At 39.2% G+C, this 17,152-nt stretch overlaps 1 protein-coding gene across 1 annotated transcript in view; it reads left to right on the top strand.

Annotated features, from left to right (window-relative positions):
• Window positions 1-2,688: 2,688 nt before the first annotated feature.
• The window catches only part of tgfb2 (transforming growth factor, beta 2), a 68,214-nt gene continuing 53,750 nt past the window's right edge, over window positions 2,689-17,152 (top strand). The window contains exon 1 of the mRNA XM_079836163.1: window positions 2,689-3,870. Within this exon, the coding sequence (XP_079692289.1) occupies window positions 3,525-3,870 (346 nt within the window). The 5' untranslated portion in view covers window positions 2,689-3,524. The remainder of the gene's footprint in view (window positions 3,871-17,152) is intronic.

The following is a 17,152-nucleotide window of genomic DNA, read 5'->3' as shown; positions in this document are numbered from 1 at the left end:
CTCCCGCTGGTTTGACACTCTGACCTCTAGGAAAAGCCGGTTCTGTACATGCAATCTAAACTCCTACTGAATTCATGCTTTCCATCACAATGCGGGCCATATGGTGTATTTTATTCTCATGAGCTCATTAGGATTGTTGTAATATAACAGGCCCTTTTAGCAGAAGTGCACTGTCAGCCTCTCTGATTGGAGGGTTGCCAGGGGTTGACCTTTGACCTTCAATGGTTCAGCTTCGCCGGAATGACAGTTGTGCTGATTCTAGACTTTCTCTTTATCGCTCTCAGTCCAGCTATGTGTACACACCCAGTTGAGATATATTTACCCAGTGTCTGAGAGGGTACGCTATCACCCTCAGAGGGTACAGCACTTCATTTTGGCCAGCGTAAAACACCCATTTGTCACGAAAACACTGTGACCTGCCACTAAGGAATGCCCGCCCTCTCCAGGGCATGTTGACAGAGCGCCCTAGAATGGGTCAAGCTCCTCTGTTGCTCATCTTTCGCCCGTATCACAAAACCTCTTCCTCATTGCTTTAGCTCGCTTGAGTCACAGCAAGAGATTGTGAGAACAATCAAGTGGACCATGCAGAAAAATAAAAAAAAATGTTGTGCAATTTCTCTACACTCCTTTACATCCTTACCCTTTTTCTCCCTCACTCTCATGCAGTCTTACATCTGTCTTTGTTGGTACTGATTTAGTGATAACATCTGGTTTACAGCAGTTGGTAGGGCCGTCGGTGGGGTTCTGAAGGCCTGTCATTCCTGATAGATTACTGGAGTGTGGGCCGGGTACAAAAGGCTTTGGCAAATGATGATTTTTTTTAAACATAAGCTCAAGGGATGGAAGAGTAAATCAAGCAGGTGCTTTGAGGGAGCCTGCCGTTACATGTTCCACACAGAGAATCTGCCTCGGCCCTGTGATCCACACACTCCCAAAATGGGTTATCAGCTAGATTGTTATGCACTGATGCAACAGCTGGGCCTGCTTTCTCCTTCCTTATCAGTTGCCTGTGTCATAACAGTAGTAATAACATTAGCTACCATTTGTAACTTTTTTTGCACTATACTAAATGAAGCAAGATAACAGTACAGATTAAACGGGTGGTTTTATACCAAGACTTCTCTGTCTCATTTCATTGAATTTATAAAGGCTATAAATATAAACCGCACCACACTGCAGAATAATAAAGTCAATATATTATGCCTGAAACCTTAACCTCTTAAGCTCTGGGACCATTTTTTGGGAAAAGTGATAAACATCTTATGAGAAATATGTTGTCGTAGAAAATATGAAATATGTTGCACTTGTAATGTCAAATTACTTTCTGAAGGCATAATTATGAGCAAACTATTTATTTAAAAATGTTAATTGAGCCATTAATTAACAATTGAATTCATTATACAATATTTAAAACGAGTCGCACTTTATTTTAAGGTGTCATTGTTACAGTGTAATTACATATTTAAGTACTGAGTAATATTAATGAACAACGTGTACTTATTATACATTGAAAAAAACAATAAGTAAGATTTACTTAATTTTTCTTTGGCAAGTTTTTGCACACATTTTCAAAGTAAATTACACTTATGAAGTTAAGTAAACTCCACTTAACTAAGTTAAGTAAATTTAACAAAGACAATAAGTCATTTTAACTTGGCCAGTAAAAGGTTTAGTCATTTCTACTTAGTTGAAGTTTCCTTTGGAATGCAAAAGTGTATGCTTTCCTTAGAAATATCTAAGTAAATAACACAATAGATATTGTGTAGACATATCTACATAATTGAAGTAACGCAGCACCTGAACACAGAGACTCAATACTTGGCACACAATACACAGTAACATTTAATGGATCGTTTTTGAGTTTGAATGTAATTATGAGTAGAAAATTAACTCAAAATGTCACAAAATGGCAAGTTACTAAACCCAACAAACAACGGCAATGATAAAACAGTGTAAACACAGCTGGAAAACAGCGAAAAACCAACCTCCATAATTATTCAAACCCCAGTGCATTCTACAAGCTTGAATTGAGTACTAATATAGAATTGAATTACTTTTTAAATTCTTGTCTGAACAATTTTTTTCATGTAGAAATTATATTTGTTTTTTTCTGTAGTATTTACTTCATAGATTTTTTTTTTTTTTTATCAGTGTAGGGTTAGGGTTTGTTTGAAGGTTAGTTGCATACATGTAATTATGCATAATCTACTGTTATTACTATGGTAAGTACATGTAACATATGTAATAAGGACACTGTAAAATAAAGCGTTATCTTAAAATCTTGCAAAAATTACAAAGTTGAATTGCAAGCTTTCAAATGACCCAGTTTATTTATGTATAGTATTACCACTTTATCCTCGATGTAAACCATCTGAAAGACTTAAACAAAACACCAAAGCTTTTAATTAGCTCGTTATATGTAGCTCTTTAATTAAGTGATAAATATTTACAGTACGTTTTGTTGATGTGCCATCTGGGACTAATGGTTACACGAGCGTTTTTGCGCAGCTGAGTACTTTGGCTTTTCGAAATCTCTTTCTTGCTATGTTGTGGTTTACTTTGACTTTCTATTGGGGAGGTTCAATGAGAGAGGCCAGGCCCCCCAGTCTGGTTGTGCCAGAGCGAAAGTACCCAGTGGGCGTTAGGACCTGGCCGCAGTGCTGAAGCAAACGACACGCTGAGATATTTACACTCAAGTGCTCGGTAAACCCGCGCGCTGACGAATCTCCCGGACTCACCGTGATGACCACAACCACGTGGTGAAGTCAGTCCTATATAAATCTCTCTCTCCAGCCGGCTGCCTTCAGATGTGCATGTGTGTGCTGGCACAGGGACCGTTGTTTTCCACCAGAAGGAACGGAGGAGTGCGTAAACTGAAAAGGAACTCGCTTTTACCTGCTCGTACAGTTATTTATCCCATCACTCCGTGCTCTTTTCTGTCCCGCGACTTTAGGACGCGTGAGACAGGTACAGGCTTCGTTTTCTTCAGCATCTGCTGGTGCCAAACGCGCAAACCTGTGCGCCAGTGGAGCGGCGATGCGACTTGCGGAGTGAGCAGAGGCTTTTCCTGGACCTCCACATCTTCTCGTAGAGTGCGGGCGAGTGTGAGGCGTGATTGCGCGGCGGTTTGGAGAGAGTTCGCGGCGCTCTGATGCGGTGGAGGTGCGCGCAAAAAGCCCGCAGGCGACGCGTCTGTCATCAACAACTGCATCAACAGAGCTTTGAGAAGCAGGAACTTTTGACGGCCAAATCAATGGCTGTTTTAGTGCCCCGTGCTTTTGTGCACTTACCATGAAGTGATTTGGAATGAAGATCTTAGTTACTGTCCCGCGTATAACGGATCTGACAGACCATTTCATGTTGGCACCTCGGATGGATTTGCAGGTACAATAAAAAGAGAGAGATTATAGTGCGCAAACGCGCAACGTTTGAAGTTGGATAAAGCTATTTTATTGAAATGATTGGGCTTCTGCGTGACTTAATTCATTAATTAGCATTAACTGGTACAAAAACAAAAGCACAAAATGAACTTGTACGTCTTGAGTCTCCTTCTGACCTTGGATTTAGCCACAGTGGCCGTCAGTTTATCCACATGCAGCACTCTGGACATGGACCAGTTCAAAAAGAAGCGGATCGAGGCCATCCGCGGTCAGATCCTCAGCAAACTCAAGCTGAGCAGTCCTCCTGAGATCTACCCCGAGCCCGAGGAGGTGTCCCGGGACATCATCGCCATCTATAACAGCACACGGGACCTGCTTCAGGAGAAAGCCAACGAGCGCGCGGCCACCTGCGAGAGACAGCGCAGCGAGGAGGAGTACTACGCCAAAGAAGTGCACAAGATAGACATGCAGCCCTTCTACCCTGCCGAGAGTAAGTGTTTCTGACCTGTTTCTGGGGTGGGGAACTTGTAACTGAAAGCTTGTAGGTTCAAGCCTCGACATCACAGTGCATTGGGTGTGTAAGTCCGGGATAGTGTAAATAGGATCTCACGGGCAAAAAACACTCTATGGGCTCCCTGCCACCCCCACCCTCCCTCAGCCCAAATGAAGGAATGCAAATAGGAATACATGTAAAGTGTTATTCATAACAATCCTTGTTTGTGATACCCTCAAAGCACCTTTTTTAACTATAAGTACCAACAATGCACAGGATAATTTAGTGTCTTTTTGGTATTTTATTGAGTTGAAATTGAGTAAAAAATATAATATGTGTGAATGTAGAGAGCATTCAAAATTGACAATGGCCATTTACTCAGTTATCATTTAACATTGTGACTTGAGGTTTCGGCTGTCACTGCACCGCAGATCTACAGGCCCCTCCACCCGCATCGCTGATAGTGGCGCCACTGTTTAAATCACTTTCAATAAAAGAATTATATATATATATATATATATATAATATATATATAATATATATATATTCAAGAAATATTTGCATGTATATACTGTATATATTTATATAATCTATATTATATATAAATATTTTATATATTAATATAAAAAAAATCCCAAAAAGTGTGTGTATTTAGATATACATAATAATTATACACAGTGCGCACACATATATTATGTGTGCGCACTGCGCACACATAATCGTTCTGACAGCAATAATTGTAAAATGACCTGCTCATTGATGTTTATAGCCTTGAGTTAGGAGTGGGAGATATGACCAAAATGTTGTATCACGATATGAGTTTTTTTTTTCTCCCACGATAACAATTTATATCACTTCATAGTTATTTGTGTTTTAAATAAGGTTTTTATGACATCAACATTTTTGATACCATTGAAATGTCATAATTCTTGTCACCATTTTCAATATCAATATCAAAAGTCCTCAAGCTTACTGAATACAAGAAAACTGTAATAAATAAAGAGAAAATAAACAAATTACAAGCATATAGAAAAACAAACTACAATAGAACAAGGACAAGTGAAATAAACCTGAAAAACCTCAAGCACTAAAAAAGCTGCATAAAATGTATAAAGTAATCAAATGTACAAAAAAAACACATTAAAGTTATAAATTATTACAGTTACAAAAGTGATTCAGTCAAGAGCAGTGTGAGATTTTGTTGTTTGATTAGCATTAATAATAAAAGGTACATTTGAGCGCTATCACTTTAAGAGTGGCTGCACGGATCCAATATACATGTGCGTTTTCTCTCTCAACTGTTTACAGTAACTTAAGACATAAATTAAGTGCAAGGGCATAGTCACTTAGACACATAAGTAGGTTTATTTAACCGTTCAAGCCCAATTAGACGGCAAAAAGCACTTAGTTCAGTTTTATGAGCATTGGCTTCATGTCGTGTGTCCCTCAGAGAGCGCTGAGTCTCTCAGACAGCATGTGCATATAACAAAATGAGTTGTATTTTGCTGCTTACTGCGCTTCAGCGGTTTAAAATCACAATTCCTAAACGCATGCAATGTCACATGAGCATAACTGCAATAGAGACGATAGTCCAGAATCTCTATCGGTTGACAAATCAACCGTGTCTACCTGTATATTTGTCTAATGTGAACCTCATGCCAAATGTAAGGTGGGAGTATTTTACTTTGCTATCCAACAAACTGATTCTTGACTACATTCTAATGACTAGTTTGTAATTTAGTCCACATATTAAAGGTTCAGTCCCTCTGGAATAACCAGGCTCCTCTTTCAAGCACACAGTGGCAGTGCGTCACCCCTTGGAGGGGTTTAAATGCACAGCCTTTCAGTTGCAGCACAGATTTCACCACTAAGCCACAGTCACCACATCACAGGCTATAGCGTGGTCTCCCCTGATCAATATTTGTGCAGCTGTCTGCAGTGAGGACGTCAGCCCTCGTGCAGCATCTTTACATTATTTACGCGAATTAGCTGGGCTGAGCAATCATTTAAAAGGATATTTCATGTTCTCATTTAGCAACCAGAATGTTATCCTCATTCCTTCCCCCCATTACACTCACTCACACACACATGCACAGCACGTTTGAATAATGCTTCTCAGTGTACCGAAATACTACCCCACTGTGTCTTGAAAGTCAGTCCTATATAAGCAAATCAATGCTTTTAAATGCCCTTATTGTGCCATTAATTATGTAATCGTTTTGAGTTCCCAGATTAAATGTGAGTATACAGCATAAAAAGCCAAATAAATGAGATCTTTTATGCCCCGAGGTATATTTTGCATTAAATGTTATTCTTGGCTCTGCCGGCTGTATAAATACTCCAAATATGAATAGAGATGGCACAGTGCCAGCCCCAGTCAGTTTACGGGATATAAATAATCCTGTGTCAACGATCAGAGAAACGCTGATTATTTTAGAATTGAACTTTGGCAATCTGCACTTTGGGATTGCGGGTTAGATCACTGTGGCTCTGCTCCAAAACCTGAGCTGCCTATGTAGTTAGCATTTGAAGGCATCATAGGCACGCTCCCTTGGATAAAGTATAATATGCGTAACCTTTTCTAATCGGATTCAACAGTTTGAGCTTAATACACCAAATGTATCCAATCCACTTTGTTCGTTCTGGAAGTGAACTTTTGCCTGCATGGTGATTAGATTCACTGTTTTGGACGTCTGCCTTGAACTTGAGCATGCGAGTACAGAATGGCTTGTCTGGTTTGTGATGTGAGTTGTCTGCGACAGGTTTAAAACAGTATCACATGTGTCCCTAATGGATATTGAAATCCCAGAGTGCATTGCGACAAGCTCAAACGGAGCAAAACAGAAATGTTGATTAGGGTATAACCAGGCTAACCTTAAGGTAAATGTGCTTCCAAATTCTCAATTGAGAATGAGAATTAAGAATGCACAAAAAATATCTTAAAAAAGTAAAGATTATGAAAGCTTTGCAGTGGTAACAATACATATATTTTATTATATGTTATGATTAACCCTCATATGAATACCTCAGGTCTTTAGCGACCCGGGACGTCATTCACTCCCCTCTTCCTCATTAATTTTTTTAAAGTTAGACATCAACCTTCTCAGCATTCCTTAATCAATTCATTATAAACAATATAACAATATATATTTTTTTAAATAAAAGAATGCCTGTTTTCCCATTTTTATTTTTTTTATAAAGATTGTAAAGGGTCGCTAACGACCCGAGGTGTGTAACAGTGTAAGGTTTTCTGCACAACAATAATTGAATCTTTGATGACTGAATAAGTGCAATTCACCTTTATTCCACAAGGTGGCAATGTCGGATACACAACGATGAAGTGACGTTTCACTCATAGTTACTGCAGGCAGGAAACAAAAGAATAGGAAGATACATCAGCAAAACTTGAAATGTCTCGGAGATTTACTGAACCCAATCAAGTATTAGTGTACTGTCACTTGATGGTGGATCTGGTGAAGAAGCTGTCAGCGATTAAAATATTTACTTTGAACATGTTGAAAATGATAGTGTTGAGGATATGTTTGAGATGGCGAATATGAGCCAGATGCTGAATGTACTGGGAAATGAGCTGACGAGGATGGTGATGATGGTATAAAACATCTGCTCAAACTGAACCCTTCCAAGCTCCAAAATGTTATTTTATTCTTCTGTAATCGCTACTCTAATATCAGGAGAGTTTTATACTATCGCGACAAGTAGAGATCCATCCGTGTGAGATATAGGTCCGGGTCGCTAAAGACCCGAGTATGTAATAATGATTGGTGAAACAGTCATGGATTTAGGGGTTAATATAATACTTTTTAATTACAAATACTGTATGGTGATTATCTCTAAGGTGGACACCCAACTTAATAAATTATATTTAACATCTGAATCTGACCATATATCATACTATCAAATGGAAAATCTGCCAGCTTTTTATTATCATGTTAATTATTGTGCCTTTAGCCCCAACAGCAGGGGCGCTTTTTACCCCAAATACCAAACTTTTACATATTCTATTTTACATCAGTTCAATCAAAATGTTGATTTAATTACCTTGAACAAAACTGTAAATCATTAACAAGACCTCTCAAAAAATATGTTTAGCTATTGTATAGATTCTCATTTACTGCATAAAACATTTAAAAAATTAGGTCCCACTCTATATTAGGCGGCCTTAACTGCTATGTACAGGTGTGGTGGTATGGGTAAGTTTAAGGGTAGGGTTAGGGACAGGTTTGGTGGTATGGGTAAGTTTAAGGGTAAAGTTAGGGACAGGTGTGGTGGTATGGGTAAGTTTAAGGGTAAAGTTAGGGACAAGTGTGGTGGTATGGGTAAGTTTAAGGGTAAAGTTAGGGACAGGTGTGGTGGTATGGGTAAGTTTAAGGGTAGGGTTAGGGACAGGTGTGGTGGTGTGGGTAAGTTTAAGGGTAGGGTTAGGGACAGGTGTGGTGGTATGGGTTAGTTTAAGGGTAGAGTTAGGGACAGGTGTGGTGGTATGGGTAAGTTTAAGGGTGGGGTTAGGGACAGGTGTTGTGGTATGGGTAAGTTTAAGCGTAAAGTTAGGGACAGGTGTGGTGGTATGGGTAAGTTTAAGGGTAGGGTTAGGGACAGGTGTGGTGGTATGGGTAAGTTTAAGGGTAGGGTTAGGGACAGGTGTGGTGGTATGGGTAAGTTTAAGGGTAGGGTTAGGGGGAGTTGTGGTGGTATGGGTAAGTTTAAGGGTAAAGTTAGGGACAAGTGTGGTGGTATGGGTAAGTTTAAGGGTAAAGTTAGGGACAGGTGTGGTGGTGTGGGTAAGTTTAAGGGTAAAGTTAGGGACAGGTGTGGTGGTGTGGGTAAGTTTAAGGGTAGAGTTAGGGACAGGTGTGGTGGTATGGGTAAGTTTAAGGGTAGGGTTAGGGACAGGTGTGGTGGTATGGGTAAGTTTAAGGGTAGGTTTAGGGGGAGTTGTGGTGGTATGGGTAAGTTTAAGGGTAAAGTTAGGGACAAGTGTGGTGGTATGGGTTAGTTTAAGGGTAGAGTTAGGGACAGGTGTGGTGGTATGGGTAAGTTTAAGGGTAAAGTTAGGGACAAGTGTGGTGGTATGGGTTAGTTTAAGGGTAGAGTTAGGGACAGGTGTGGTGGTATGGGTAAGTTTAAGGGTAAAGTTAGGGGCAGGTGTGGTGGTATGGGTAAGTTTAAGGGTAAAGTTAGGGACAGGTGTGGTGGTATGGGTAAGTTTAAGGGTAGAGTTAGGGACAGGTGTGGTGGTATGGGTAAGTTTAAGGGTAAAGTTAGGGGCAGGTGTGGTGGTATGGGTAAGTTTAAGGGTAAAGTTAGGGACAAGTGTGGTGGTATGGGTTAGTTTAAGGGTAGAGTTAGGGACAGGTGTGGTGGTATGGGTTAGTTTAAGGGTAGAGTTAGGGACAGGTGTGGTGGTATGGGTAAGTTTAAGGGTAAAGTTAGGGACAGGTGTGGTGGTATGGGTAAGTTTAAGGGTAGGGTTAGGGGGAGTTGTGGTGGTATGGGTAAGTTTAAGGGTAGGGTTAGGGACAGATGTGGTGGTATGGGTAAGTTTAACGCCCGTTTCACACATACTCCGTCTGCAGTGCGTATGCGGTGCGTGTTGCGGTGCGTATGCGGTGCAGGAGCAGCACACGCTGTTGTGCTTTCATATATGCTGCGTTTGCAGCGCGCAACTGATCCGCGGTTGTATACCACAAACACAGCATTTATTCATTTTTTTATTTTTATTTCAAATCCAAAAGTTGTTACTGAACATGGCTTGTCAGAATTGCAATTCTCTTTGTTTACACTTTCATAGATGTCACGTTTTAACGTAGTAGCCTACATTTAAACAACGTTTTATTCAATTCATTACTTTATATTTATATAGCCTATATTTTAGATTTAGCTCACACAAGTGGCAAAACATTTAAATATAACTTATAGCCTATAAACATTTTAAATTAGAAACTTACAATAGGCTATATACAAAAACAGCAGACTCTCGTCTTTTCTTTCGTTTTTAAATCCTTTTAAAAGCAGGTCATAAAGACCTTTGTTTTTCCACCTCCAGGAACGTACGTGCTCTCCATTATTTCAATTTTTTTTTACCTAAATGCCAGGTGTCGTTTCCTTGCTTTACCCGAGAAAAAAAAGCCATGTGTTGACTTTGAAACAGAGTATATTTTAAATTATATGCATATGTGGTAAAATTACTAGATTTTCGCGTCAGTACATGTTTATTTTAAAGCGAACAATGTGCTGTCGCTTTAATTCCGCAGTGCAGCACAGCAAAAAATAGACTCGGCACGGAAACGATCGCCGGACTGCTGCAGACGCACCGCACCTGGGACGGACTGACGGACAGCATCCGCGTGCAGTGTGAAAGCTGTAATCCGTTAACATGGGTACGGGAAAAAATACGCACCGCATACGCACTGCAAACGGAGTATGTGTGAAACGGGCGTAAGGGTAAAGTTAGGGACAGGTGTGGTTGTAGCCTATGAGTAAGTTTAAGGGAAGGGTCAACAGTGTAATTATAAATGTAAGTACAGAAATTAATTACAGATATAATTACATGCAGGTATTATTATTTTTTTTAAATGTAAGTAACATGTAAAAAACATGTATGTACACAATAAGTGCATTGTATCAAATGATTAATTTAAATGTGAGTACATAGTTGTTAAGTCCACCTAATATAAAGTAGGTCCAAATAATAATTAGATCAAATTAGCATGGTATGATTGCATCAAGAATCAAATTTCCATGTGCATCATAAAACAAGAGTTTTTGTGCAATCTAGTGGTTTAGAGGAGAATATAATCAAATGCGCCACAGTGTAAATCTAGCCCTGTCCTACCCTGTGGAAAGTAAAAGAAATGGACAAATCCAGTCTAATTAAAAAGGAACAAATGTACCAAATATTTCTGTGCTAGGTATTTTATTTAAAGTTTAACAATGTTATCTTAGCAACAAGCTAACATGCTATCAACATGTTAACTTTACAGAAATCAATTGTGAGTCAAGCATCCCGTGCACTTCCTGTGAGGAGTGCTATTTGTAGTCACTGATTAGGTTGAGCGTTCCAAATCGGTCAGTTGTGAGATTCCATTTCAGTCCAGAATCCTTAGAAGGCAGCTGCCTATGAAGATAGTGCAGATTCTGGAACTGAGCCAATGTGTGGCAAAGAAACAAAGAGCAAATAGAAAAGAAAGAAGAATATATAGGACATGGTTAACTTTTTCCTGGACTCGGAATGAAGTGTCTTGTGTCAGAATAATGTGTTGGCTAATAAACACATACGGGCTATCAGCCTTATTTGGTTGGGCGCCAGGACGCGCTCGCAGGCAGCGCCGCAGGGCACAACGGCACTGGAAGCCACACAAATATGTGAGAGAGAAAGAGAGAGATATAGAGTGGGGCTCAAGCGGAGACAGAGCGCTGGCAGAGCCCACACAGCACTATTTAAACTAGAGAGCAGTGTGCGTATACTCCGCACCGTGCCACATGCTCCATGGAAAATTCCACCATGAGACCCACTGTTGCTGGGGTGTGGAGCTGGAGTCACTGGAGAGGTTCTCCCCTCTCCCCCACCTCCAGCCGATCTCATGTGCTCTTAAAAATAAAGGTTCTTCAGTGGCTCTTGGGTTCAGCGAAGAACTCTCTTCTGATCAAGAGTTGGCTGGATGGTTCTGTGGAGTTTAAAGGGGGCCTACATTTACAACTTTTTTGTAATGTTGCATTTTGAGCATGAAAAATGCCTGCAAAGCTCCAAAGCATAAAATCCCTCCAGCGGGAGTTATTCTCCATATCAGTGTCACTGTTTCTGAACTCCCTGAAACGCCTCATTGAGTTTTCTTCCGGGAATGAACACGTCACAATAATCCTCATTTAAAAAATTAATTCGCAGAATTAAGGGGTGGGGCCTGGTTGAGTTAGTGTGTAGTGTGCTGAAACTGGCGGTTATGGTAAGGGGTGGGACATTCCCCAAACATGCTGGAAGCGCTTGACCAATCACAAAAGACTGATCCAGCTGACCAATCAGAGCACATTGTGCTTATATGGGAATATATTGTGTTTTTTTGAACATTCAAGCATGAAAATCAGCTCTAGTAGAGCCCCCCCTCCAAAAAAGACTTTGTAAAAAGGCTCGATATGGCCTTTTTAAAAAGTTATTGTGGTGCATTATGGTTTCTTCAGAACAACTACTGGTATGGGGGTTCTTTAAACGTGCACTGTGTGAATTTTAGCGGCATCGAGTGGTGAGGTTGTGAATTGCACCCGCCCACCGCTCACCCCTCCCTTTCGAAGCACATAGAGAAGCTACGGTGGCCGACACAGGACAAAACGTTGTAATCGGAGCGAGCAGAGCGTTCTGTAGAGCAGTTTGTCCGTTACTGTTTAGGGCTACTGTAGAAACATGACAGCGCAAAATGGCAACTTCACTGTAAGGGGACCCGCGGTGTGTGGAGATAGAAATTACTCATTCTAAGGTATTAAAGCCTTATTTCATTATGTAAGGTCTTTATACAGCACTGAAAACATAGTTATGTATATTATATTGCATTTCTGTCAATAGATCCTCATAAATACTACACACTGAAGCTTTAAAGCAACAAAATAAAATGCTACACTAAATTAAGGTTATTTATTTGCATTGATGAAGAACCTTTAACATCCACGGAACATTTCCATTCTACAAAACGTTCTTCTAAGTGGAAAATGGTTCTTTAGATTATTAAAATGTCCTTCACACTAAAGCCGCGTTTCCACCGCGGGAACTTTCCCCAGGAACTCGGTGTGTTTTGACCACAGGAACCAGGGTCTAAATGAAGTTCCGGGTAAAGATGTCCCCCTCAAAATGGCCCTGCTTGTGAGGTAGTACTTTTTCAAAGTTCAGGAACTTTCGTGGGTGGGACTTGGACGCTGAACATGCTGATTGGTTGAGCTCACGCAGCATTTATTTCAACCTAAAAGTCTGTTGCGGTTTGTGAAGTAAGAGTTGTTTGCTATTCGATTCAACAATGGATTTTAAAAAATACGACTGATTATCAGACGACTAGGTTCAGGCTTTATTAAGCTTATATTCCAGTGGGAACTGGAAAGTAATGCGCATTCCTACGTCACCGGACTAATCTTCACGGTACTTTAGACCGCGATGGAAACGCAGACAGCAACAGGTCTGGGGGAAAAAGAGTTCCTGGGACAAATTGTTCCGGGTAATTTCGGTGGAAACGGATAAAAATGGTTCTTTGGGGAACCAAAAATGGTTATTCTATGGAATTTGATGCATACTAGGGTTATTTGAAAAGTACCTTAAGTTACACTACTGTTTAAAAGTTCAGAGTGGGTTAAAATATTTTAATCTTTCATTAACTCTCTTCTGCTCAACAAGACTGCATTTATTTGTATATAAATATTGTATATTATTGCAATTTAAAATAATTGTTTGAATATATTTTAAAATGTAATGTATTCCTGTGATCAAAGCTGTATTTTCAGCATCATAACTCCAGTCTTCAGTGTCACATGATCCTTCAGAATTCATTCTAATATGAGGATTTGCTGCTCAAGAAACATTTAGGATTATTAACAATGTTGAAAACAGTGGTGCTGCTCGATATCATTCCAGGATTCTTTTATAAATAGAAAGTTTAAAAGAACAGCATTTATTTGAAATAGGACTTTTGTTGTAACAATGTAAAAGTTGTTGATCACTTTTGATTCAATTCTTTTTTTCTTCTAAATCAGACTGACCTCAAACTTTTGAACAGTAATGTCTGTCCTTGCATTGATGGAGTTCTTGGAGTGTAAAAGGGTTCTCCAATGAAACCAGGCTCTAAAACCCATTTTGGTTCTTTATTTTTAACAGTATTTTTATTCACCAAAAAAAGCATACATTTCTAGTTTACTGCTTTATTATTAGCAAGAACGTTGCTCATTCATCATTCACACAGTGAAGTTTCCAACAGTAAACACACACACACACACACACACACACACACACACACACACACACACACACAATGGCAGTTATTTACAGCCACTCTCGTGATACATGGATTATTCTGCCCCGTTATTTAAGAAACAAACCAACTCGTTCAAATAGCGTCCGTCCTGCATTAAATCTAATGTCCCATACAGCTCAACAGGTCCGTATGTTTTCACTATGGTATTAAATGTCCATGCATGCATAAATGCTAACATACCGTGGCCCCACCGGTCTGTTTTTAAACGCAGGTCTCTTGGAGCCCAGTACAGAGCTCCCTTGTGACTGTACGCACAGGAACACAAGGCCGCCTCTGTGCAGCGGGACCAGGCTCTAGGAAATGGTTTATGTTGCAGCCGTTTTATGACTTTGTGTGGTTTATGCTGTTCAAGAGTATATGACTTAGTATATATGTGCTTTGAGTGCTTGCTGAAGTATGCTCTCTGTTTGCGCTGGATATCAGCACCATATTTTTTTGCCACTAACACACCTAACCTGTTAAAAAAAATGACAGTGAGTCATTGAGCAAAAACAGCTGGACGTGGCTGTTAAACTTCTTAGCGTTATCTCCTCCGAGCAACTAAAATAGCACTCGTGATTACACTGTTAAACTAACTTTCATGCAATTAATAACTAGCCAAACAAAAGCAATATCTTTTGCTTGAACCCAACTAACAGGGAACATTCTCAGAAAGTTATAGCAATATTCTCTCACAGTTATGAACAAACGTTCTTCCAGTAATGTTAGAACAGAAAACAGAAAATGTATCTGCTATTGTCAAAACATTAGCACACAATTGTTTGTACACTTTTTTTTATTGAAACTGAAATGTTTAAAGCTACACTGTGTGATATTTTCCCCCATCTAGCGGTGAAAAGGTATATGACCATCCAGTGAACATTAGTTTCTGTTCCTCTCAATTCCGATTTCATTTTAACTCCTACGGTGGCCGATTTAGTCCAAGATTAACATGGCTTCCAGTTTGACCTCGTCCACATTCGACACGGTGCCATCGAGTGTTAAAACGCGAAAGGCGAAGCTTGAATTTACAGGTATGTCCCTCTTTGGCTAATGTACTTTCAAGATGGAGGGGCAACATGGCGACCGACATTCGAACCCCTCACCCGTATGTATTTTCAATGGCATATTATAAACTTACGAGAATACTTTATTACTTGAAAGAAGTAAATATACATTCATGAGCACATATATTTTTGAAAGAACTAAGTGTTTTTAGCTAAGAATAAACTAAAAAAGTTACATAGTGTAGCTTTAAATTAGATGTTCGTCTAACATTTTGGTAACACTTTATTTTGATAGTCCACTTTAGACATTCTACTAACTATAAGTAACTACATCGGGTGAATCTCATTAACTCTTTCCCCAGCAGCATTTAAAAAAAAAGAAGTAGCCACGTCAACGTTTTTTTAATCATTTTTACAAAAATGTCATGAGCAAAAAGATGAGAAAATCACATTTTTGTCAAATACTACATCTGGATCGGATTCAGAACGATGATCAAAAACCAAAGTCCCTTTAAGACAAGTAATTTCTCTCGGCGGCCATCTTTGAAACGCCTCTCGGTCATACAAGTGCAGCTGTTAACTCTTTGAATGGGGAAACATCAAATTCTCCAAAACTGTTCACCAAGCTTACAATTAAACTTCATATTTGAAATCACCAATGAAATCTGACAACAACTGTATCATGTTTCTAAATATTCAAATATTGACAACAAATGTTCTCAGCCTGAAAAAAACGAATGCGCATGTGCAACCCTAAGCGCGCGTATCAGAACACTTGACTGTTTCTATAGCAACCAGAGGTTCTATCTGCAGCTGCAGTGAGACTTTACTAATCAATGATTGGCTCTTTCATTTAAAAGGCGGGGCTTATTCGCCATATTGGGCGTTGCGCTTACTCCCATTCATAAGTTATCGGAGTGCACCGTCTTCATATAAAGTCTTTGATAAAAAACACAGATGGAGTAGATCGAGTCCATTAACACCCCTCGACGCTTCACAGTCCTATAGCTCGTCCTGAGTCGGCATTTCATTCAGTAACATAAGGCAGTTTTGATTTATGCTATTTAATGTTGATGCTTGCATTATTTTACATATGAATCTGCTTACATATGAAATTGCTTGTTTCTGCTTTTTCTTTGCATGCGTTTTGATCTGGAGATTTTGTACTCTTTCAGAAGATGTGTAATAGCGCCCCCCCTACCGAATAACATGGAAACCCGGAAAATTCCATCAGTGGCGGGGAGGCGTATTCTCACAAATAACGGGAAATTTTGTGTTTGGCTGGGAAAGAGTTAATATGCAACTACATGTCAAATAACTCATTAGAATATTAGTAGACTGTTAGGTTAGGGTTAAGGTCCGTTCACAACAAGAAAGATAACTATATTAGTGTCCACACCAAAAGATAGTATTGTTCTGTTTATTCTTAGCGCACAATGCAGTTCTGTTGCTTTAAATGCTCAAGCTTTTGATTGATTCTGATTGGCTGTCAAAGTTTTTATCATTCATCAGCTGAAAAATAACTTATTCTGAAAGTGATTTCAATGATATTGTTCCTATATTTGGAATATATTTATTGTTATTGATGCAGTTATCCTTGGTGTGAATGGGCCTTTAGGTTTCAGGTTATTCGAATAAGTTTTGACATGTAGTTACTTATAGTCAGTATAATGTCTGTTGGGGAGCATCAAAATTAAGCATTAGCAGATATTAAGCAGACAGTCTGATAATAATCTAATGACTGCTAGTTGACATGCAGATGCAAAGTTACTTATGTTAAGTAAAGTGGACTATCAAAATATAGTGTATTATACAGTACTTGTTACTTTTGAATGTTTTCTGAACACCATCTTCATATAAAGTTTTTGTCAAAACACAGATGGACACAGTTGCATTTAGCAACATTTCCATAATGTTTGCAAAATGTCAGAATTGAATATTCCCTTAACATTCGCACAGCCAAGAAAAAAAGTGTTTAAAGCAATTAAAATGCTGGATGTTTTTTGGGACCTTAATGGGAACTTTGGCTAAACATTTTTAGAAAATAGTTTTGTTAGCTGGGGATATCATTCATGCTCCCCTTTATTTGTAATAGCTTAAATCTACATTTTCATAAAATTAATTAGATAAATTGAGCTTTGCAGTTTTACATTGACCTGGTCATTGCTTTAGTTTGAACTCAGTATTTGGCATTGAAGAAATAAACTATTTTGAACTCTTACACTCTTTTAATGATTGTTCAGCACAGTAATCGTCGAGAAAACCTTTCCA

This window comes from Gobio gobio, assembly GCF_949357685.1.
Source record: "Gobio gobio genome assembly, chromosome: 15".
Lineage (NCBI taxonomy): Eukaryota > Metazoa > Chordata > Actinopteri > Cypriniformes > Gobionidae > Gobio > Gobio gobio.
Note: the sequence above shows the minus strand (reverse complement) of the source record. Positions and strands in the feature narration are given on the sequence as shown.